Source organism: Stegostoma tigrinum, chromosome 20, assembly GCF_030684315.1.
Source record: "Stegostoma tigrinum isolate sSteTig4 chromosome 20, sSteTig4.hap1, whole genome shotgun sequence".
NCBI classification, from domain to species: Eukaryota; Metazoa; Chordata; class Chondrichthyes; order Orectolobiformes; family Stegostomatidae; genus Stegostoma; species Stegostoma tigrinum.
The window spans coordinates 15,933,253-15,958,237 of record NC_081373.1 but is presented as its reverse complement, the minus strand read 5'-3'; the positions used below and the strand labels follow the sequence as shown (position 1 = coordinate 15,958,237).

Genomic DNA, 24,985 nt, shown 5'->3' with positions numbered 1-24,985 from the left:
ACATCCACTGCTCTGCCCTCATCAATCTTTGTTCCTTCTTCAAAAAACTCAATTAAGGTAGTCAGACACGATTTCCCACTCACAAAGCCATGTTGACTATCCCTAATCAGTCCTTGGCTTTCCAAATACATGTAAATCTGGTCCTTCAGGATTCCCTGCAACAATTTACTGACCAACAATTCTTAAAATTTGAGTTTCTGGTGATGACTCCTTGCAGTTTTGATTCGGCTAAGCTTTTACCTACCTTAATCAAGCACTGTCTGGCAAAAACTAGAGTTCTCTGTTGGCTCATCAACATCCCCTTCAAGTCAAATACTAAAATACCTAAGGCTAGATCTACAGCAGAGAATCTTTGGCCCTTCCTATCTTGGCTCCAAAGGTCTCTAATATCTTTCGTACATTAAACTATTTGTTGAATCTTGCAAAATTAGCTGCAATATTTACAGTTTTACTCGCTGCAATATGATGCATTTTGAAATGCTCTGAAACACATAACGAGATCTTTAAAAAAATGCCACTTCTTGTTTGTCTCACCATGATAATGCACAGAAGCTGTGACAGAAGAGGGAGGCCAAGTATTCAACTCATTATACCTGTGCCAGTTCTTTGAGCAATCCAATTTAACCCGCTGCTGAGCTCTCACTCTTTGGTCCTGTTAAATTTTTTTTCCAAGTGTCCAAATCCTCTGGAACAACATACTCCTTGCTAACTCTGTGTACAGTGTTTGCTTAATTTCAATCTCAGCACAAGTAAAGCAGATTATGACAGAGTTGTTCTCAAAAACTAATTGGTTCTATCAATTCAATATGTTATTTTGAACTCACTGGTCATCTCTTGGATATTTTGCCTCTCACTGACAGAAATATGTTGTTCTTTCAAGTGGCGATCTATCCCATTCATCTCCTGTTTCAGCTGTGCAATCTGCTTCTCCAGCTCTTTGATAGCATCCTGTTTCTTTTTGAGAACCTTGCTGTGGAACTAAGCACAAAGCAATTCATAAAGTCAGACAGTTATCAAATTGCTCCTTGGGGATAATTTTGACAAAGGTTGAGCATATAGAACATAGAACATAGAACATTACAGCACAGTACAGGCCCTTCAGCCCTCGATGTTGTGCCGACCTGTCATACCGATCTGAAGCCCATCTAACCTACACTATTCCACGTACGTCCATAACTCGAGACAAAAAAAAATGCCAGCCGAGCCAGTTTTGTCAACATCCAGTAAAGGAATAAAGGAAACTCTGATCCTCAAAGATAGCAAGAACTGCTGATCCTGGAGTCAGAAATAACACTGTGTGGAGCCTATAAAGCAGCCCTCGATCCTCCACAGAAGAGGAAGATTGGATGTTTTGGAGAATATAAAGGTGGATAAATCTCTGGGATCTGACCTAATGTATCTAAACGTTGTGGAAAGTAAGGGAGGAAATTGCGAGACCCCTTGCAGAAAGATTTTGCGTCATCTGTAACTACAACTGAGGTGCCTAATGACTAAAGGATGGCTAATGTTATACCTTTCTTAGAGAAATCAGGGAGCTATACACCTTTCAGTCTGATTTCGATTTTGGGTAAATTGTCAGAGTTGATTTGAAAATATAGGATTTATGGACATTTAGAAAGGCAAAAATTGATTAGGGATAGTCAGTATGGTTTTGTACATATTTGTTGAGAGTACATACGGAATAATCATCTTGTGTGGACTGATAGCCATTTAGCCCCCTAATTGTATGTCAGTGTTTTTGTTCTGTTTGAGCCTCCTCTTGCTCTGCTTTCACTCACCTTCCATTAAATTTTATTTCCATCTCCCTCACACTTATCTTGCTTTCTTATTGCTGGAGAAACTCAGCAAGTCTGGCAGTCTCAGTGGAAAGAAAACAAACTTAAATTTTTGAGTCCAGTGAGCCGCCTTCATTGATCTGCCACGTCTGCTAAGTTTCTTCAGCAGGTTGAGTTTTTTTTTCCAAATTTCCAGCAAGTACAGTTCTTTGTTTTATCTCCGAATTCCTTGTTAGACTTATTTGCGATCATCTTATTTTTGGTCCTTAGTTTTGGATTCAGCTACAAGTAAAAACATCTTTTTGTGCATAAAACCTTTGTACCATTTAAAGAGCTCATCAGGTCAATGTGATTTATCCTGCAAGATATGATGTTTTCTAGTATCAGATTCAAGTGCATGCGTTTCATTCAAAAACAATGAAAATTGAGCTGGTGAGATCCAGGGAGACTTGTTCATTTATGGACTTTGCTTTTGTGCCTCCATTGCTTCTTCTAATTGAGTAGCACCGTTTGAAGTTATTCTCTTAACCACCCAACCACAGGGAACTTTCAGGGTTTTGGGAATTAGTGTTCACACCCCTGAGACTGCATAAAGTATATTTAATCAATATCAATTACCTTCTCCTGGCCTTGAACTGAACGTTCCATTCCCATAATGTATGCATTGATTTGAGACTCATAATTCGCCTCCCTTAGATACTAGGAAAGAACAATACAGTGTTAGCCGTGAAAAGGAAAAACACCCATTGTCATTACTTATACCTGCTTTTTGTTGCAAGAGAATGGTTGTGCTTTCACATTTTCTCCCTTGCCTTCTTGGTCTTTCCCTTAAAAGCAATGCTGAGAGAGGGCCCCACATCCAGACAACCAAGTGAGACTAGGCAGCTACTACTCAAGAATTTTGGCAGCTCAAGGAGAATTTTTCCTGACAGGTCAGACTGAATTCTGATACTCAGGGGTCACCCTCTCAGGGGACTCTTTTTCCATTTCCCCAGGTTCCCTGTCAGGAAAGCTTCCCTGTTCCCCTCGGGTTCTCATCAAGAGGTTTTCCCCATTCCTAGAGTTTCTCCATGTCTCAGGCAGGTCAGTTTCATCAGGATGGTGTTAGCCCTTACCATCTGAGCCTGTTTGCTGATCTTCAATTTCAGGATGTCTCGGATCTTGTTATGCAAGTCATCCATTTGCATTAGCATCTTCTGGCATTCCCACTCCACCTGAACAATTTTTTTCCTGAAGTCCTTGCGTTCAACCATACTGGCCACTTTCTTTTCTCCTAATAACTGGATACCAGTGAATAAACAGTGATCATACATCAATTTTAGCAAAGACATTTAGCTAGATTACAAATGAGAATGCTCCTAATCCATCCCATTGCATCTTTCCCTCCCAGCACAGCTCACTTCCCACCTTTGTTGCCCCACTCATACTGGAAGCCTATTCTTCTTGACATTCTAGTTAAATCACCCATTAAATCAGAATCATCCTCTGAGATATCTCTTCTTTTTCCCTTTGTTGTAAGCATCTAAGTTATGTCTGATTTCTTACTCTCATTGAAATTCATGCTTATTAAAATGCTATTTCCATTTTTTTCTTTGATTCTGTTCTGAGTCAAGGTTTCATTAGTTTTCTAACTGAACCATAGCTAATTCTAGCTGAGACATTTCAATTTTCCCTCCTAAATTCCTATGCACTGAATAGTCATTTAAAGCATCTCATCCTTCTAAGATCCTGTTTTTATTTCTATATTCAACTTATCTGCTGACTCTCAGTTTAGTCTAAGCCAAGGCTTTCAAATAATCTACCGTGATGTCTTCTTTTCCAGAAATGTCTTTGCAACATACAAAGCCATTCTGAAAGTCCAATCCATACATTAACTTCACTACAATATTCTGTTTTATATCCAGAGCCTCCACATATTTCTCTTTGAAAGAGACACAGATCTCTCAAACAAAATGAATTCTGATTCAGGATGACTCCAGCATTCTGTGTTAACACCACTTTTTAAAAAAATTTTGGACTGTGAGCTTAAAAATGAGAGGAAAAATACAAGAACATGTGTTTTTAAAACAAATAGTTACTGGAATTCATTGTGCCACAAAATGGTTTTCCAAGCAGTGAGCGACATTCTCTTTGCAAATTCCCTTTTTGCAAGGGAAAAAAGGAAAACCACCTTCAGAGACACTGAGAGTATGAATCTTCAATTGAATGAAAGGTTGAGAAGTGGCGTGCTCACAATCTCATGTCCTCCTTGAAGGGTTGCAAGGAACAGAAGTAAAACATCTCATTTAAATCTATAAGCTGGACTGTTACAAGAACTGTGCTTCATTGATTTTTGTTCTTGTTCCACCCCACCAGTAATATTTCCACCTTAGGTAGTCTCTTTTAGAAAGGGGTAGAATTTAAGTTATAGAGAGTTATAAATTAATAATGCATGTTTTTTTCCTGCTGGTGGTGGTTAGAAATAATCTGCAATAAATTGCTGTTTTCGTGTTAAATACAGAAATTTATTTTAAGCTGTGTTCATTGGTTAGGTAAATTATGACCATTGGATAATTTAATTAAATCATTTTGCATTTGAGACAACTTTGTGAATAATGAGGCTTAATTTTAGGCACACTACCCCAGTGGGTAGTGACATTGGTTATGATCCCAGCTGATGGTAACACTGAACAGGTCAGGACCCAGAACAAAACCTGGCATGGCTGTTAGCCGCTGAAACATATTTGCAGAAGGCTGAAGATGTTCTTTAACATCAGAACACATGCAAAAAAGCTGTACAATTTAGTTAGAAATATCTTAAAAGAAACAACAAAACAAAGTTTCAATCTGTTTCCCAGCGCTATCTGTTACAGAGACTGAATCCGAGCTCAGGTTTTTAAATTCTTATTTCAGTGATACTTTCTAGTTTCTTTCCTGTGGACCGGGGACCTTTCTGCATCCAGTGCTCTGAATATTTTATAATTATGATGGTCTAGATTTTTTCAGTTCTAACAATCTGAAGTTTCCAAACTTTCCTGGCTTGGAACCTTCATAGACAGAAACCACTTCTGCTGAGGTGACTGAATCCCCTTGAGCTGGACTAAAAACTGTCATTCTTCTACTCAGAGGAAAAGCTGCTCTCCTCTGAATTGAACTTTGGGTTTTTCTGAACTAAAACTTGGAACCTTATGCTCTGAAGTCAAAACTAAACTAGTTGCCTTAATGTGTTTACTTGACTTGTTATAAACTCAACAGTATGAACATTGAATCTGTTAACGCCACAGACAGCTGCAACACAGTTGGCTGAAGATATTTGCATTCTTAGAAACGATGTGTTTGAGGTCACTGTCCAAATGGCTAGACTTTTAAAAAAACCTTAAGACTAAACAAAACCCATCTGTCCCTATTTAGGCTTACAACATAAAGTCCACATTCAAAAATAATGAAAATATGCACACTTATGATAACATAAATAGGCCCCAAACCTCCTAGTGTTTCCGAATCTCAACTTTGCAATAAACCACATCAAGGTGATTCTGGTAGTGACTCTGGCCTCAAATTCATGGATGATTTATCTCAGAGAACATTTTCCTTTTAAACTTGCTCCCCATGGTAGAGAAAAAGTGAAATGATCAGTCTGGCTCCTTACCTGAATAGTGCTGTTCAGATCCTCCACGACACCTTTATGCAGGAAGATGGAATTGGAATAGTCAGGGATGAAGTCACTGTTCATCACCTCCACTTGGCCTTGTTTCAACACGAGCTGCACCATCAGATTCAGCTGGAACTGTGACTTTATTTCACGCAGACTGCTTACAGTGTGAGGTGTAGAAAGAGCACAACTTTAAAATGTGGCAACATCATCATAGGCCATTCAAAGGTTACCTACTTCAAGGAACCTACTGCACAAATAAAAAAAACCCTGTATTTCTATAGCACCTTCCCCAACCTCAGCATATCTCAAAGTGCTTTATAATCAATTAAACATTTCCTGAAGTTTGGTCACTGTGGTATTATAGGAAACACAGCAAGTAATGTTCACATAGCAAGCTCTTGCAGATGCAACATGATAATCACCTAGATATTCCGTTTCACCGTTTCCTGAGAGTTACCTATTAGTTCCTCAATATCATGAAGAACTTCTTTGATCTTCAAATGATGGCCGTAGGATCTCATACACCCACCCAACAGCGCAGGCCACTCTGAGGCTTAATTCCTCATCCTAACAATGGCACTCCTGACAGTGTCGCAACCCCTCAGTTCTGCAAATAGTGTGTCAACACAGATTATAGGATTAAGTATGCAGACTGTGCTTGAATGCACAGTCTCTTGATCAAGATGTCTTGGTGCCAGTATAAGGGTGGTAAGTGACTTTTTTTCCCTTTTTCAGAAATTCCCTGGCTGCCATATACTTAATGTAAAATAGCACTGACTTGTTGAGTTCCTGGATCAAATTGTTGATGATTTGTGCATTATTTTCATCCTCCTCCATCCTCCTTTGAAGGAACATCTGCATCTCTGCCAGAGTCGCAGCCTTCTGTTTCACCTGAGAAAGGACCAGACACAAGATCTTCAGGCTTTAAAAAAAATCTAACCCCAAGAATCTCAGTTGCCATCACCTTTGGTGCAGGAGCAAGTGCCTTCTATCCACTAGCATAAGTAAGGCACAGACCTTAGCAGCTGCCTATCACACAAACATCTCAGCACTTCCAGTTCAGGGTCCTGAACAGATGACACTACAGTCTGACAGTTTACTACAATGTGACTTTTCTTCAAATCCCAACTCTAGAATCTGTGGATCAGCTGTATTAATGGGAAGGGATGGTGATCACATTTAGGACAGTCTGAAACAGCAGGAAGCTCTGCAAGGAAGATACAAGGAAACCATTCTGCTCCTCAAACCTTGTTTTGCTACTTGGTTAGATCATGCGTGATCTGCATATCAACTCTATTAACTTGCTTTGGTTCTATAGCTGTTTATAGGCCTACCCAAAAAGAATCTCAGCCTATGAACGTACTGGGGAAAAATGTGAGATTATCAACTTTAGTAGGAGGAACAATTGTGCAATAATTTCTTTAATGGTAAGAGATTGGAAAGTGCAGATGCACAAAGTGTGTTCTTGTTGATAAATCACTGAAGGCTCACATGCAGTTAATTATTAAGAAGTCTAATGGAATGTTAGCCTTTATTGCATGATGATTGAGCACAGGATTGGCTGAGTTATGCTTCAATTGTATAAGAGCTTGGTTAGACTGTACCTGGGGTACTGTGTACAGTTTTTGGTCTCCTTATCTTAGCAAGAATGTTATTGCTTTAGAGGGAGAGCAATGAAGGTTCACAAGATTTGTTCCCGGGATGATAGGACTGCCTTTGAAAAGAGATTGGGGAAACTGGGCTTTTGTTCTGTAAAGTTTTGAAGAATGAGGGGAGATGTCATTGAGACTTGCAAAGTATTCAAAGGGATAGAGAGTTTACCCTGGTTGGGTAATGTAAGACCAGGGAATACAATCTCAAAATAAGGGCGAAGCCGCTTAAGAGTGAGGTTGGGAGATAAGTTTTTATTCAAATTGAAAAAGTTTGGTCTTTGAGAATATTTATGGTAGTAATTAACAGATTAGTGAATGCTAATGATGCGAAGAAAAAATGGGGTAGTGTGGGTAAACAGGCATTGAAACAGGTGATTAGCCATGATTGTATTTAACGGAAGAGCTGCTGAATTGTCTGATCCTGTTCCTGTGTTCTTATGTTATCTTTCTCATAAGCCCACACACTTTTCCAGATATGCGCTTTCCTTTGTGTGAAGAAGTGCTTCCTGACATCGCCTCTTACTGCATGGCTCTAATCTTAATGTTCTTGCCTCTTGTTCTGGACTCCCCACAGCAGAGGAAATAATTTTTTTCTGTGGACTTGAATTGTTTTATCCTCTGGAGCACCTCAATTAAGTCACCAGGGAAACTTTTATTTTGCTCTCATCTATGGGCGGATTGCTGAGGAAATTTGAAATAAAACTCTTCTAAACTCAAGGAACAAAAGCTTCATCTGTGGAACTGTAGTTGATAATTTAACTTGTTTAGACCCGGAATGATGTTGGAGAATTTGCAGAGTATTTGTATTTGATAGATGACTCTGGGTTTGAACATATTTAGTTTTATCCTCTCAGAGAAATGGAACTGGGATGGATTACCTGCTTCCCATCTAGACCTATTCAGTGAGGTACCAGGCGAGCTGCCTGATATGCCTACCCTGTGCCTCCCACCAGGAGTTCAGTCAGCTCGAGTATTTGGAACCACTTAAATCACAAACTGAACACATCCATCAGGAGCTGAACTGAGCACAGACAGAGGAATCTCTCTTTCACCTGATGTTCACTCTCTATTTTTTTCCTCCTACTTTCACAGAACCGATTCCACACGGCAGGGTCCAGGTTCTCAGGTTTGAAATCAAGCGAATCTAAATCCACCATGGCAGTCAGAAAACTGGCATGGCTGTCTTTGACTAACTGCGATTGGTCCTCAAAAGGGTTGGCTGTTGCCACTTGGATCCTTTGTGTTTGTACCCTAAACAGAGTGAGAAAATGTACTTTAGAACCTGGGTTAACAGACTGGAACCAAAGGCCCCAGACACACTCTTGCAGGGACCAGCATCAAAACACAGTGGGATTACTTCCAAACGTACAGCATCTTCATATTCAACAAGTTCTTGTGAAAACTGAGACTTCAACAAGCCACAACACAACATGTCAATTCATAATCAGGGCAGATAACAGTGAGTTGTCCTGGTCTGGAGGCAGTTTGTGTAACAGTCACAGGGTAGTGTTGTGCTGTGCATGCGTTGGTGACTCGCTGGGCAGTGTTTTTCTGTGCGTTGGTGACTCAATGGGCAGTGTTGTGCTGTGTATGGGGTCACTCACTTGGGTCTGCGTTTGTATAATTTATAAAGTTGGTCAACCATTCCAGCAGAGACATCAGAGAACTCCCTCCTGAATCCACGATCCAGGAGCTGAGGAGAAATAAGAGACAGATTATATATTAGAAAGGAAGATAAACCAGACATGGCTGAGTGCTTCCTGGACCACAGGTAGAAACCCAAAGCTCACAAAGTAATTGATCCCGTATGCCAGTGCAATTGTGAACAAGAACAGAGTTGGTGCAGAATAGGAGTTTCAAAGCTTCTGATCAGGACACTAGGTTCCCAGCGCTTTACAGCTTATCAGTCAGCTGAGGTGCAGGTAGGCTTGTGGACAGTAAACAAGGTTGCAATTGAACAAGATCTCACGGTCCTTGCTTCTCAAAATTGCGTGGTCCCTAGGGCCAGTCTTGTACAACTCATCTCAGCCTTAGTCACAACCTTGTTCACTCTTTAAAAACAGGCCCGTCCCATTCACTAATCCCAGTATTGTGTACTTCCAAACCTATGTTGTCCTTTCTCTAATTACAAGGTTGTCTACACCCTAATCACAACATTGTTAACGCTCAAAACCCAGTGTTGTCCTCTCCCTGTACCCAGTATTGTCCACTCCCTGAACTCAATGTTGTCAACTTCCTAAACCCAGTGTTGTTCACTCCCTGAGCCATGTTGTTGGCTTCCTAAACCCAGTGTTGCCCACTTGCTACGCTAAGGTTGACCACTCCCTCCACTAAGTTTGACCACTTCCTAAACCCAGTGTTTTACACTGCCTCAATCCAGTGTTGTCCATTCCCTAACACCAGTGTTGTACGCTCTCTACACGAAGTTTGACCACTCCCTAAACCTAGCATTGTTCTGTCCCCTCTCTGTGTTTTCCGATCCCCACTCTTTGTACTGGATATACTCTAATCCCAATGAAATAAAAAATGTTAATTATTTTACTCTGTCTTCAGCCACCAGGTCATCATAGCTCTCTCGGAATCGGTCCACCATCACTTTCACGTTCTGTGTCATCTGAGACTTTACAGCCTGTCATGTTGAAAGAACTGGGTCAATACTGGAAAGATCATGCAAACACTATAACTAGTTCACCTAAATAACCAATAATCTGTTCTCTTAGAGACAATTTTGTAATGTGATAAAAGTAATAGTTCAGCAAAATGATTATAAACTATCAATCCCATTCTCGCATAATTGAAGGGGTTCTCTTATGAGAAAAGTTTGGTAGACTGAGCCTGTACACATTGGATTTAGGAAAATCAGAGGAGACCCAACTTAAATCCTGATGAGATTTGACAAAGTGGACACTGAAATAACATTTTCCCTTCTGGGAGGGATAGAACAAGGATTTAAACTAGTTTTTAAAAATAAGAAATCTCCTACTTAAGATGGAGATGTAAACGCATTGTTTCTCTCAGAGAGTAGTCAGTTTTTGGAATTCTCTTCCCCAGGGAGGGGTGAGACAAAGTCACTGAATGTTCTTAAGGCAGAGGCTTCTTGACTGAAAAGGAGCCAAAGGTTATCAGGGATAGCTGGGAATGTTGATTTGCGGTTACAATCAAATCAGTTATAATGTTGTTGAATGGAGGAGCAGGCCTGAATGGCCAACTGCGTGCTAGGGAATCAGTCCAATCCCATAAGGCAGGGCACTGGAGTAAGGTCCTATACCACAGGTGGTGGGTGCTCACGACCATAATATGGGACGGAGAGGTGAAGAGGGGTTATAAGATAAGATTATTTGTAAGATTTCACTGCACTCATAACAATATTTTTAAAAGAACTATCAATGTGAAAAGCTGTTTGTAAAACAGTTATGATTCTGTACACTTAGCAAGTCAAGCTCCCATACTGTCTATTGGCAGAAATGCAGTGAACACTGTTATCCTGCTTCCAAGTTGAGGGTGACTGAACATTGCCTCTTTTAAAGATGGCAGCCACCTGCTGCCCCCTATAAAGATGGTGGCTGTAAGTCACCATCTACCCCGATCTACTGTCACCCTGTGGTCATCTGCAGAATTGCAGCTGAGCAGTTTTGAAATATGGGACAGTTGTAGTCCTGAAAATAAACAGTAAGGGACAGAGGTCAATGAGGAAAATTAAGAAAAAATTTTATACAAAATAGGACAATTTTTTTTTGTCAATAATATACACTTATGGATCTACTTCTGTTCATATTTTGTACCATGAAATCCTTCTGCTCTTCGAGTATGTAATTAAGTTGAGCATCTCTGTATCGTATCTCTTCCTCTATCCTCAATGAGAAGACCAGATTGCAAATCTTCAGCTCCTCCTGTGGATAAAGTGTCAGTCATTACCACACCTGATAGAGGTGTACAAAATTATGAGAGGCATAAATAAGGTGGAGAGTCAGAGGTTTTTTCCAAGGGTTGAAGTTTCAATTACAAGGGGGCACAGGTTCAACATCAGAGGGGAAAAGTTTAAGGGAGATGTGCAAGGAAAATTTTTCATGCAGACAGTGGTAGCAACCTGGGATGCACTACCAGAAGTGGTGGCGGGAGCAAGCACATTGAAGACATTTAAGAGGCAACTCGACGGATACATGAATAGGGAGGAAATAGAGGGGTACAGATTGAAAAATGGCAGGTTCATTTTTATAGTAATTAGGGCTTGGAGGGCTGATGGGCCTGTTCCTGCGCTGTACTTTTCATTTGATCCTTTTTATAACGATGACATATATATCTATCTTATATTGTGTATCTGCAATGACCAGAATGTTTCTAATACTACAAGCAATGACAGTTAACTCAGTGACACTGTCACCCCTACCCTGATGGTTAAATGCTCGAGCTGCAATCCAGACATCACCACATAATTTCAAGATAATCATGTGAATAAACAGTTGCCCCTACATATTCTTGGAAGGAATCTAATCACAGCATGGGGTTGGATACAGAGTAAATACTCCCTACTCTTTTAAACTGAAAGGGAAGTTCCCTCTACACTGTCCCTATCAAACACTGCCATGTCAGCATGGCATAGGGTGAGATACAGAGTAAAGCTGCTTTACACTGTCCCCAGCAATCAGTACAGGTACTGTACAGTACAGGTACAGGTATAGAACAGGTACAGCACGGAGTTAGATGCAAAGTAAAGCTACACTGTTCCCATCAAACACTGCCAGGACACTGCAGCATGGGGTGAGATATAGAACAAAGCTTCCTCAAACACTCCCAGAACAGAAACAGCACGGGGTAAGATATAGAGCAATGTTAAACATCCAACAGAAATCAATAATTCTGGATTCATTCAAAGTGATCAATACAGCTGGAGAACCTGTTTCTATACTGCCTTGCCAGTGGATCTGTATGTGCTTAAGCACTCAGTCGATGCTCTCCACCATTATATATATAAAATCATAATACATACAATTAATATAGAGCTTCCTCTGCCTGATCAAACACTCCCAGGATAGGTACAGCTTAAATATAAAATAGAACTCTCTTTACTCTTTTAAACTGAAAGTAACTTTCTCGACACTGTCCTCATCAAACACACTCAGGACAGGGGCAGCATGGGATTACATGGAGTGAAGCTCACTTTACAGTGTCCGTCATCAAACAGTAAAGGACATGTACAGCATGGGATGAGATATTGAGTAAATTGAGTAATTGGCCATCTTCCATGTTCATCATGGAGTTAGATAGTCACTAAATTACTGTCTGCATTATCCAAGGTACAGCACACAGTTAAATCTCCTCTGAATCTTTTTTTTAAACTGAAAGTAAAGCCTCCTCTACTCTTCTAATATGAAAATTCCCTCTTGTCCCCATCAAACACTTCCTGGGCAGGGAACAGCATGGGGTTAGATACAGAGTAATGTACTCCCTATGCTTTTAAAGTGAAAGGTAAGTTCCCTTTCAGGGTTAGATTTTGAGTTCCCCCTACGCTTTTAATCTGCAAGTAAATTGAAAGTAAAGCTCTTCTGTTACTGTCACCATCACACCCACCCAGGATAGGGACAGTATGGGGTTAGATTGGGACTAAAGCTCCCATAACTCTTTTAACTCCCTCAACACTGTCCCCATCAAACACTAGCAGGACAGGTACAACATGAGGCTAAATACAGTGTAAAGCTTTCCTGACACTGTCCCCAACATTCCAAGGGCAGGTATAGCACAGGTTTAGATACAGAGTAAAACTCCCTCTATACTGTTCATATCAAATACTCCCAGGACAAATACATCATGGGGTTAGATACAGAGTAAAGCTCCCTCTACTCTTTACATGGTAAATAAAGGTCCTTTCATCAGGTCCCCAATAAACACTCCCAGGTCAGGGGCAGCATGGGTTTGGATACAGACTACAACTCCTTTAAACTGAAAGGCAAGTTTCCTCTACACTGTCCTCATCAAACATTTCCACAACAGGGACAGCAATGAGGTTAAAGACTGAAGAAGACAGAGGGTGGTAGTTGATTGGAAATGTTCACCCTGGAGACCAGTTACTAGTGGTGTACCGCAAGGGTCAGTGTTGGGTCCACTGCTGTTTGTCATTTTTATAAATGACCTGGATGAGGGCATAGAAGGATGGGTTAGTAAATTTGCAGACGACACTAAGGTCGGTGGCGTGGTGGATGGTGACGAAGGATGCTGTAGGTTACAGAGAGACATAGATAAGCTGCAGAGCTGGGCTGAGAGGTGGCAAATGGAATTTAATGCGGACAAGTGTGAGGTGATGCACTTTGGTAGGAGTAACCAGAAGGCAAAGTACAGGGCTAATGGTAAGATTCTTAGTAGTGTAGATGAGCAGAGATCTCTGTGTCCATGTACACAGATCCTTGAAAGCTGCCACCCAGGTTGACAGGGCTGTTAAGAAGGCATACAGTGTTTTAGCTTTTATTAATAGAGGGATCGAGTTCCAGAACCAAGAGGTTATGCTGCAGCTGTACAAAACTCTGGTGCGGCCGCACTTGGAGTATTGTGTACAGTTCTGGTCACCGCATTATAAGAAGGATGTGGAAGCTTTGGTAAGGGTGCAGAGGAGATTTATTAGGATGTTGCCTGGCATGGAGAGAAGGTCTTACGAGGAAAGGCTGAGGGACTTGAGGCTGTTTTCGTTAGAGAGAAGAAGGTTGAGAGGTGACTTAATTGAGACATATAAGATAATCAGAGGATTAGATAGGGTGGATAGGGAGAGCCTTTCTCCTAGGATGGTGATGGCGAGCACGAGGGGGCATAGCTTTAAATTGAGGGGTGAAAGATATAGGACAGATGTCAGAGGTAGTTTCTTTACTCAGAGTAGTAAGGGAATGGAATGCTTTGCCTGCAATGGTAGTAGATTCGCCAACTTTAAGTACATTTAAGTCGTCATTGGGCAAGCATATGGATGTACATGGAATAGTGTAGGTTAGATGGGCTTCAGATTGGCATGACAGGTCAGCATAACATCGAGGGCCGAAGGGCATGTACTGTGCTGTAGTGTTCTATGTTCTATGAATGAAGCTGAAAGTAAGTCTCTCTTGACTTACTGGAGGTAGAGTTCCAGTAAACATACCCAGGACAGGGAACAGCATGAGGTTAGATACAGAGCAAAGCACTCTCTAATCTTTTAAACTGAAAGGCAAGTTTCCTCAACTTAGTCCTGATCAAACGCTCCCAGGACACGGTCAGCAATGGGGTTAATAACAGAGTAAAGCTATCACTACACCATCGCCATCAAAGTCTGCCAGAACAGAAAGTGCACTGTTAAATAACTGAGTATTGCTCCCTCTGTTCTTTTGAGCTGAAAGTAGACTGAAAGTAAAGCTCTCCTGACTCTGTCTCCATCAAACACTTCAAGGACAGTGATAGCATGGCATTGGATATCCCTCTACTCTTTTAAACTGAAAGGAAGGATCTCCCAACTCTTTTAAACTGTAAGTAAAGCCATCTCAACATTGTTCTCAACAAACTCTCCCAGGATCTGTACAGCACAGGGTTAGATACAGAATAAAACATTCTTTATACTATCTGCATCAAATACTCCCAGGACAAGTACATCATAGGTTAGATACAGAATAAAGTTCCCTCTATTCTTTTAAATAGAAAATAAAGCTCCCGCAACATGGTCCCCATCAAATAATCCTGGGACAGCTTGGGCTTAGATTCAGATTAAAGCTCCCACTGCCCTTTTAAACTAAAAGTAAGGATCTCTTAACATTGCCTCCATTAAACACTCCAGGACAGGAAACAAGTTCGGGGTAGATTCAAAATACAGCACTCTCTACTCTTTTAAGCTGAAAGGGAAGTTCCCTCTACACTGTCATCATCAAGCACTCCCAGGACAGGTACAGTACAGGATTAGATACAGAGCAAAACTCTCTCTACTCTTTTAAATAGAAAGTAAACCTCCCACCGCATGGTCCCCATCAAACACTCTGAGACAGGGAACAGCATGGGCTTAGATAACAGCAAATGTCCCTCTACTCTTGTAAACTAAAAGGAAAGTTCTCTTTACACTGTCTCCATTAGACATTACCAGGTACTGCATGGGGTTAAATTGCATTGTATTACTAGTTTGGGTGAAGCTGTCACTAGGCAGAGAGTGGTTTGATACTAAATGTGGAGCTGATGTTGAATGGTCCGGGGTTAGGTTGGCTTGGTGATGGCAGAGAAAGAGATGTTTGTGAGGACTTACCTGGTAGATGATCATTTCAGTTCTCACTTTTTTTTCAAACAGTTTGTTCATAATATCATCAAAATTGCTTCTGCTTTCTGCAATTGAACTCTGTAATTTCTTCAGCTCAGACTCCAGTGTCTGTAAAATATGAGAACTTACTTCTCCCAAAGCATGAAGGAACATGTCAGGTACAACCACATAAACAACAAACACAGACGCACACACAAACACTCACGTGTTTTTGTACAGCTATACATATACACACACACATCAGTAGCAATGACTGGTTATGGATTAAGAGCCCTAAGTCCAGGTAATATTCCCCTCCTATCCCATGGAGTTGAGCTCAGAGAATTACTACTAATTCTCATCAGATTTAGGGCTAGTGCAAGGATCTCATGCACACTTTTTCAATGGGATTACAACCAGCCCATCAACTGGTCTGGTGCTTTCCTCCTTTACCTAACCTCATCAGACCTAACATAGTCGTAGAGTCATACAACATGGATACATCAACTTCCTCCTCATCTTGAACTCTCACTTTTCTCTAGTTTTTCTCCTACCTTCCATAAAGACCTCACCAAGCTCATGGATCCACCTTCTGTTCCCTGAACCTCATTCTCACTGAACTCTTCCCCATGTTTAGTTGATTCTGTTCAGGTTTGTCTGTCCTTGGGTATGATTCTTCCTTACCCCACCTCCACTTTAAATCCGCCGTCATCTTCTCTATCAAAAAGCCAACTATCAAAAGTCCTTAAAAAACCTGCTCATTGTTAACCTTCTTCTTTCCAAAGACCATGAATATGCAGATGCCACGCAATCCATACACATTTTTCCTGGAATCCTTCTAATCTGTTTCTGTTTCTGCCGAGTACAAAATCTCATCATCAAGGTCAGAAATAGCATCTTTTGTGAATGTGACAAAGGTAAATTTTATAGCCTTGTCCTTGTTGAGTGGTCTTCAACCCCTGCCCCAATTGACAACACCATTGTCCAGCTCTCCACTACACACAGCTTGGCGGAACTCCCATGATCACTCACCATTCATTCTTTTCCATGCAGCCATAGGGCGAGAGTCTTCCTGCTCACGCATCATTAGCACTAAAGGTCTCCAGGATCTATCCATTGCCTCCTACTTCACATCTACATCCTGCCTCTTGGCAGGATTGACTGACCAATTGACTAGGATAGGGAAGAAAGTATACTTGAGGCCTTAATCTTATTGAATGGTAGAACACGCTTAAGGGGCTGAATGGTCTACTCCTGCTCCTAATTTATCTGTTTGTGCAAGTTCTTCATGCAATCCAACCTCATTCCCACTCGCAGGACACTTCCACAACTTTTGATTTGTCACTGTCCTTCTCTGACATTCACTACTGGGTGAACAGAAACTCAGGAATGAAGTCATTGCCTTCAATACCTGCCACAAACTCTGTTCTCTAACTACTAACTTCATCTGTCTCCTGACCACTATCAGAAGCCTTTATACTATCCACATCAAACACTCCCAGGGCAAGTACATCATAGATTAGATACAGAGTAAAGCTCCCTAGATTCTTTTAAATAGAAAATAAAGCTCCCAAACACCCAAAATGTTAACTCTGATTTATCTCTACAGATGCTGCCAGACCTTCTGAGATTTTCCGGCAATTTCTTTTTATTTCATGGGCTGCATGTGTTTGAGTAAATCTAAATATCAATTACCAATGTCCTACCTCACACCAAGCATTACTCACCAATCACAAATGTCAGCTCTGAATAAAACAAAGTCTCTGTTTATTGTTATTAGCCTGGCTTTCAAATCTCCTCATGGCTTTCCCCTGCCCTACTTCTGTAATCAACTTAAAACATAGAGCCTTTCAAGAACTCAGTGTAACTCTAATTCCAACTTTGTCAGCATTCCTGGATTTTAATCACTTAATCACTGTGCTTTCAGCAACCTGGGTCCAAAGTTCTGGAATTCCTTCTTAGATCTCATCAGCTCTCTTTCCTCCTTCTTAAAATGATCCTTAAAACCAACCCCTTTGACCCAAGATGTTGGTCAGCCCTACTGTATCTTATGTTGCTCCTGTATAAATTCAGTTTGTTAGTGCTCCGGTGAAACTCCTTGGGATATTTTATTGTATTATAGGTGCTGTGCAAATGCTCAATATGCAAAATGCTTGTATATCGCAACTCTCACAGAAAATGCTTACAAGAGGGAATTTTAGTACAGATGACAAATCCTTAGGTATAAGTAAGGGGTCGGCTGTTCTACTTCATCAGCTTATTGTGCTCATATACCTTACGATACTTGTCCTTCTCTTCATTTAATTCCTGCTCTTTGATGGCATATTCTTTAGCTTGTTTGACCTGCTCCTCAGTCCATTCATATTCGGGTTTGTCCATGAAATACGGTACAGGAATTTCCTAAAACGAACCAACAAAAGAACAACCAGCGTTAAACAAAAATATTTCATCGCATTCAGAGTTTGCAAGTGTATGACAGGGAAAATGAATCTTAGTTTGACCACATCTGAGGTACTACATGCAATACTAGTCACTGTACTAATGGAAGGATGTTAAATGATTTGAAAGCATTTCAGAGGCTGCTTATTAGACTAATATCTGGAATGAGCAAATTGTTTCAAGAGGAAAGGCTAGACAGGTTAGGCCTGTATCCTCGGAGTTTAGAAGGGTCAAAGGTGAGTTAATTGAAACATATAATATCCTAAGGGGACTTCAGTGGGGAGATGTTGGAAGGATGTTTCTTTCTGAGGGAGAATTTAGAACTAGGGGGCATAGTTTAAAAATGAGGGGTTGCCCATCTAAGATAGAGATGAGGAAACATTATTTTCTCTTTGAGGGTTGTGAGTCTTCGGAATTTCCTTCCTCAAAAGGCAATGGATGCAGAATCTTTAAATATTTTTTAAGGTACAGATAGATAGATTCTTGATTACCCATGGAATGAAAGATAATCAGAGATATTCAGGAATACACATTTGAAGTTAAAATCAGATCACCTGTAATCTTATTGCATAGTGGGACAGGTTCGAACAACTTAGTGGCCTACTCCTGTTCCTTTCTCATAAGTTTATGACTCCACTGTGAAGCAAACTGGGAGGAATATGCAGCAAATCAGCATCATTGTGAAACAGACTTACAGAAGTGTGCAGCAGGTCAGTATCACCTTGAAGCAGATTTGGAGGAACATGTAGCAGGTCAGCATCAGTGTGAAGTAGGCTGGAAGGAGTGAGAAGCAGGTCAGCATCAGTGTGAAGTAGGCTGGAAGGAGTGAGAAGCAGGTCAGCATCAGTGTGAAGTAGGCTGGAAGGAGTGAGAAGCAGGTCAGCATCAGTGTGAAGTAGGCTGGAAGGAGTGAGAAGCAGGTCAGCATCCGTGTGAAGTAGGCTGGGAGGAGTATGCAGCAGGTCAGCTCTGTTGCCAAGCAGACTGGCAAGTCAGTATCAAGAAACAGAGAAAACCGATGTGAGAAGGACAACTTCTAAGATCTCTAACAGAAGTCTGTTTCTACCTGTTTGAGATAAAGTGAGAATCACAGGAAAGCAGATAGCTAGCTGATTGGTGGGCATTTTCTGTCTCTCTTTTGATTGACCAAGTGGTTTAACTCAGGAAAATACTATCACAGCTGAAAGAGTACAGTTGGGAGATTCATTTTTAAAATATTTACATACACAAATGCATTACTTAAATAGAATAGAGCTAGCTGGGCAGGTGATTTGCTGCAGCTGTACTATGTGGGAACTGGTGAACTCTGATGCAATCTTTGATGACCACATCTGCAGAAAAGTGTTGCCTGCTTGAGGAACTTCAGGTCAGAGTTGATGAGTTGGAGTCTGAACTGCAAACAATGCGATACATCCAGGAGGGGAAGAGTTACCTGGACAGTGTGTTTCAGGAGACAGTCAAAACACTTGCATTAGATTAATTACATCAAATTTGGTTCATAGTCAGAGGCAGGTGGACGTTACTGTGACTGAGGCGGGTTTTAGAAGACTGTAAATAAGATGTATCTCTCACAATGTCTCTGTGAGTGGAAAAAAAAGACTTTAAGTGTATGAAAAAAAAGCATTTTACTACAATAAAAGATCTACGTCCACGTGATCAGCTATTTAATCAAAGATTGACAATTGTTCTGCAAGCAATAACGTCACTAAAAAAAAGTCAAAAGAAATGTCAGAAACAACACATTCTACTCTTGTGGCTTGGACTCTTGAGCTATAAAAATCAATTTTCCTTTTCCACATTTTTCCACCCATACTATTTCTGTTGCAGCATCTGTGAATTGCTTTTGTCCTGAACAGCTGTCAGTCAGGCAAAGTGGTCACTTTGATGGTCTTGATTAGGATTTTATACATTTTGGTGCAGCTTGTGGAACAGTTGGGAATGATTATCAGCACACTCTTCCTAGATAAGTCATGGCACTGGCACAACCATTTCACTCTCCCCTTTTGGTAAGCTGCACTGTAGTAACAAAGCACTGTTCTATGTCAGGAAAGTTATGCTGGGGCCATGACCCAATAGGTACCAGTTGCCAACACACAGTAAGCATAGTGAGTACTATCTCTGGTTTGAGAATGGGAGCTGTGGCTGCTGAAGTAGGTGGTGAGGAATGAGACTGACAGCACAGAGTTATCACCTGGATGAGGTGTTTTTGACCCACTATCTGAAAGTTAATTCTGGATATCCATTCTGTATCCAGGAAATGCATTACTATCAGTCAGCTGCTAACTATCTCACCATTTTCAGAATGTCCGACTTCTTGGTTTCCAGGACACCTCCCATCATGTCTTTCAGTGCACGTTCCCTCCAGTTGTCAGCCTGGGGAACGGAGTAAGGAAACATCATTGATACAGACTTATCTTTTCGTAAACAGTTTAGGTTATATCCTGGTTACAGTCTTGAGGTTTATCAAGATTTAGCTCAAATGGAATTACTAATTGGCACAGGCAGGGAGGCAGACAGAAGATGCTACAAATGCACTCAAGCTTTGAAAGACGTGTTAATATTTCAGTTGGGACTCTTCAGCAGGATTCTGTGAAAACTCTCATACCCAATTTTATTATAAACTTATAGACTTATTTATGTTTACAGCACAGATGAGGCCCATTGTATCCATGGCAGTGAACAAAGATCTGAGTATACTAATGCCATTTTCCAGCTGTTGGCCCATAGCCCTGGAGGTTATAGCAACATAAGTGAATATCTAAATATTCTTTAAATACTTAAATACTTAAAATATTTCAACCGTTTCTGACTCAACCACCTTTTCAGGCAGCGAGTTCCACTCTGGGTGAAAAGCTTTCTTCTATTAGTCTTCCACCTCTTAGCTTAAATAGAGCCATAGAATCATGCATCACAGAACAGACCCTTCATTCCAAAGAGTCCATGACAAACATAATCCCAAACACTTATCCAGTTTTAAATGTTGTAATTGTATCTACATCCACCACTTCTTCCTCTTCCTCAGGAAGTTAATTCCACATGTGAACCTCTCTCTGTCGAAAAGATTTGCCCCTAGTGTCTCTTAAATCTCTCTCCCTCACCTTAAAAAGTGCCCCAATCTTGAAATCCCCCATCCGTTAACTCTACCTATACCTCTCATTATTTTATGAGCTTCTATCAGGTTGCTTCTCAACCTCCTACACTCCAGTGGAACATGTGCCAGTCTATGCAATCTAGATGTTAACCCCTCAACTAATGGAAAATGTCCCTTCGTATGCAGAGTCAATAAATGTGGAGCTGGAAAAGCACAGCAAGTCAGACAGCATCTGAGGAGCAGGGAAATCCTGATAAAGGGTTCTGGCCCAAAATGTTGACTGTCCTTACTGTCTTCCAATACAGTTAAAATTTTATACAGTTTTATTAGATCCTCTCTCAAACTTCACTTTTCAAAGGAAAGCAGACACTGCCAATCCAATTCTTCCTCACAGCTCAGATCCTCCAGCTTAATGAACATACTGGTAAATCTCTACTGCACCTTCTCTAGTGAAATTGCATCTGTCCCTTCTTAGACATTCCTGCACTACCAGTAAACTGTGCCCTCTGTTTCACTTTTATCTAAAGACTGCATTAACAGTACACGCTAACTGCTAACACCCTATTTCATTAAAAAATAGCTCTTGAAAATTCATGCACCACATATTGGAATTATTATACAGTAGACCCACAAAGATGTTTCACCAGTAATGAATAGCCTGTTCTTGTGTTTTGGTGTCAGCTCCTATATAGGCCATGTCTATCTCCGTGTAAACTCCTGTATGGCCTGTGTGTATCTCAGTGTAAATTCCTGTGTGGCCCGTATGTAACTCAGTAGCAGCTCTGTACAGCTCAAGAGTTTCTCAGTGTCAAGTCGTGTAAATTACATGTCAACTGAAAGGAAAATTACGGCTTTGCAACGGGTAGTAATCAGGGCTGGGTCCTAGCTGACTATGATGGATTCTCAGTTTTAAGACATTGAAGCAGTGAAGCTCACTAGTAGGAGCCTGCCTGTTCAAACTACAACCAAACTTCCTCATTACCCTACCCACATCCCATGTTAAACTCACACCCATAATGAGTTAGGAGTTACCTTGGCAGCTAGTAGCCGTAGCTGTTCAGCTTTATACTCTTCCTCCATCTTACGTTTTTGCTCTGGGGTAAGGTAGCGTTCTGCTGCAACCTGAAGGCAAAGAGACAAACTCATTGGGTGTTGATTGGGACTCATCAGATTCATTATAAATGTGCACTGATAAATGACACACAGCAGCTTTGGCAGTGACATTTCAAAACCAGACTGGCCCAAGAACTGTAAGTAAGCAATAGCATCGTGGAATCATATTCAGCATCAGACAGCTGCTACAATCTCTCCACAAGACTGATGCCAGGTCCTGGAGCAACAACACCACAGGTAGAGGCCATAGTACATCATGGCTCCAGATCTGTGAAACCCTCAACACCAACACCCCTACCGCCCATACACGGGCGACACAGTGGCTCAGTGGTCAGCACTGCAGCCTCACAGCACCAGGGACCCGGGTTCGATTCCAGCCTTGGGCAACTGTCTGTGTGGAGTTTGCACATTCTCCCCGTGTCTGTGTGGGTTTCCTCCGGGTGCTCCAGCTTCCTCCCACAGTCCAAAGATGTGCAGGCTAGGTGGATCGGCCATGCTAAATTGCCCGTAGTGTTCAGGGGTGTGTGTGGGTTATAGGGGGGTGGGTCTGGGTGAGGTGCTTCAAGGGGTGGTGTGGACTTGTTGGGCTGAAGGGCCTGTTTCCACACTGTAGGTAATCTAATCTAATCCTCCTAAACACCTGCATCTTCAACATGGAGCATGGTGTTCAATCAAAAACTGAGGAACTGGGAGAAGCCAAGTGGTCCCTCCGACCTGTTTGGCCAGTACATGGATTACTGCTAATCTGTATCATAATGTATCTACCCACACTCATTCCAATTGCCTTAATCCCCATAATTGATCAATCTCAGTTTTCACATCTTCATCTGAGTCTGGATTCAGCAGATTTTTGGAGGATAAACGTTTAGATTTCCATTCCCCTCTGTGTAAGGAAGTGCTTCCTGATGTGAGTCTTGAACAACCTGGTTTGAATTTTAAGGTTCTGCCCCTGCGTTCTGGACTCTTGCCCCCAGCCCCACCACACAGGGTGCTCAGCCCCAGGCAGCACAGGAAACAGTTTCTCTGCGTCTATCTGTTCAGAGGTGCTTGTGATCAAAACATGATTTCAAATTGAAGTTCAAATGGATGGAGAAATGGAAAGACAAGTAAGGCTGAGGCTCCTCAAAAGTAACATCTAATAGGTGGCAGGTTTTCTACATGGAAGGGCTTGCAATGAAAGGATTGACTCTGATTTCAACGTACTCCCTGGGAATTATTACAGCCAGCACTGGGGAACTGCCCTGATTGGCAGGCACAGTACCCATATGAAAAAGCACCAGGGCAGCAAAGAGAGAACAATTTGTTAGAAAACATGATGAAAAGTCAGGATGAGGTGTAGTCCTCCTACAGTCCAGCTATTACCTCAGAATCCTGGACTTCAAACTCTCGCTCAGGCAACTCCTTGTTGCTCATTGTGGGCAGCCAGACCTCTTCATCCATGTCCAGTTGCTGCATGATTTCCATAATCCTCACAGTTCGGTCCTTCACTCGAGCCATCTCCACCTCTTTTTGTTTGTAGGTTGCGTCAAACTCCTTGTTGAAAGCGGTTTTTATGTTGTAAATCACATCCTTAAGATGAGGACAGCAATAATAAAGTCAAATTTCATGTATATCAACAGGAGTGGGATGGTAATAGTGGGTTCGTGACAAGTTTACTCATACAAAGGGATACAGTAAACAAACAACAGATAGAGAGAAAAAATGGAACTCTGTTTGGGGCCTGAACTATTAACATGGCTTGTTTTGGATGAAGTAAATCAATATCGCATAGTCCTAAGGAAACGCTGCAACGTAGATCAGTATTGAGTGTGTGTTGCTCTGTTGCAGAGTCAGTACTGAAGGAGCATTGTCCTGTTGCTGGTTCAGTGCTGAGGGAGTGCTGCACTGTTGCAGGATCAGTACTAAGCGGGTATCTCACTGACAACTGGTGACATCTTTTCAATGAGAACTCATGTGAATGTTAGATTCTTGAGATTTCTTTACTTTCTTATTTGGGATACATCACTCCATGTGCCAAAATGTATATTTGGTTTTCCAGTTCATGCAAATTTGTGGCATGTCAGGGATTGAGTAGAGAATCTTTTTAATTCATTTCAGTTTCTGATTTGATTGCTTGATCTCATCTGAATTTCACTGATATCAGAAAGGACAGAGTGAGGCACAGAGAGATTGTGATTTCATTATTACTGATAATATTTGTTCTGCTTGGCTCATTTCCAATGGCTGTGCAAGATGATTCTGCATTTTCTGCTGTTATTATGAAGGGTGAGGGCTGGAGTATGTTGGGAGAGGCCTGGGCACACAGAAGACAACTGCAAGTGTTGATTCTGCAACTATATTGAAACCACAGCTGCTCATTGGATGCTGTTGCCCTGCTGTATCATCATTTCTCCTGCTTGCTTGATGCCCTAGGTGATGCTGAAACATTGTGAGAACCATAATGTGAGGGTAATTTACATCACAGCTGAACAAATCTTAGGCTGAACAAAATTCCCAAAACATGGTTTGAAGATTCAAAAAATGTATAATGTAAACCTTTGGTTTCTTTTTTGAGTGTTACACTCTTCCTTTGCTTGGCCACTGGGCCTCAAGTTAGTCCTACAACAGAAATAGGGATTGCCATGGGAGGGGAGCTAGGGTTGAACTTCTTTAATAGTTTCTGATAGAAGAATTTCTTTCACATCACGTGCTAAACACTTGAGCCACAATGGAAATACTTCAGTGACTTTCTTTCTCGGAGTGCCCAGGTCTGAAACCTTATTCTGGCAGTGTGATTGGCAAACTTATTAACAACCCTGCAATATCTATGTTACGACAAGTATCATAGTAAAGGAACACAGGTGGAGTACAGAGACCATGCATGGCAGGAGACTGCAATGTTGTTAATATTGATGATGCAAATATCATGTGCGACAGTTTAATGTATTATTTACATATTTGATGGATTTCAATCTCTGCTCAAGAAGGGAAGAACCTTCCACTAAAATAGATTTATAATAGGAACAGTAGAAGGCAGGGAACGCCAAAGGGCCATTTGGTCCATCACGCTGATGA

The 24,985-nt window shown here is 41.3% G+C and overlaps 1 protein-coding gene across 4 annotated transcripts in view; it reads right to left on the bottom strand.

The window, feature by feature from the left end:
- The window catches only part of cfap43 (cilia and flagella associated protein 43), a 94,152-nt gene that overhangs the window by 3,514 nt on the left and 65,653 nt on the right, over positions 1 to 24,985 (bottom strand). For 3 of the 4 annotated variants that reach the window (XM_048551480.2, XM_048551483.2, XM_048551484.2), the window contains 14 exons: positions 23,294 to 23,500; positions 21,851 to 21,940; positions 20,020 to 20,100; positions 17,563 to 17,688; positions 15,298 to 15,417; positions 10,844 to 10,951; positions 9,604 to 9,690; positions 8,666 to 8,754; positions 8,114 to 8,312; positions 6,188 to 6,300; positions 5,404 to 5,566; positions 2,891 to 3,055; positions 2,394 to 2,474; positions 825 to 978 (listed from right to left, as the gene is read on the bottom strand). In XM_048551480.2, the coding sequence (XP_048407437.1) occupies positions 825 to 978; positions 2,394 to 2,474; positions 2,891 to 3,055; positions 5,404 to 5,566; positions 6,188 to 6,300; positions 8,114 to 8,312; positions 8,666 to 8,754; positions 9,604 to 9,690; positions 10,844 to 10,951; positions 15,298 to 15,417; positions 17,563 to 17,688; positions 20,020 to 20,100; positions 21,851 to 21,940; positions 23,294 to 23,500 (1,783 nt within the window). The remainder of the gene's footprint in view (positions 1 to 824; positions 979 to 2,393; positions 2,475 to 2,890; positions 3,056 to 5,403; positions 5,567 to 6,187; positions 6,301 to 8,113; positions 8,313 to 8,665; positions 8,755 to 9,603; positions 9,691 to 10,843; positions 10,952 to 15,297; positions 15,418 to 17,562; positions 17,689 to 20,019; positions 20,101 to 21,850; positions 21,941 to 23,293; positions 23,501 to 24,985) is intronic. The other variant, XM_048551481.2, reaches the window with a different exon arrangement.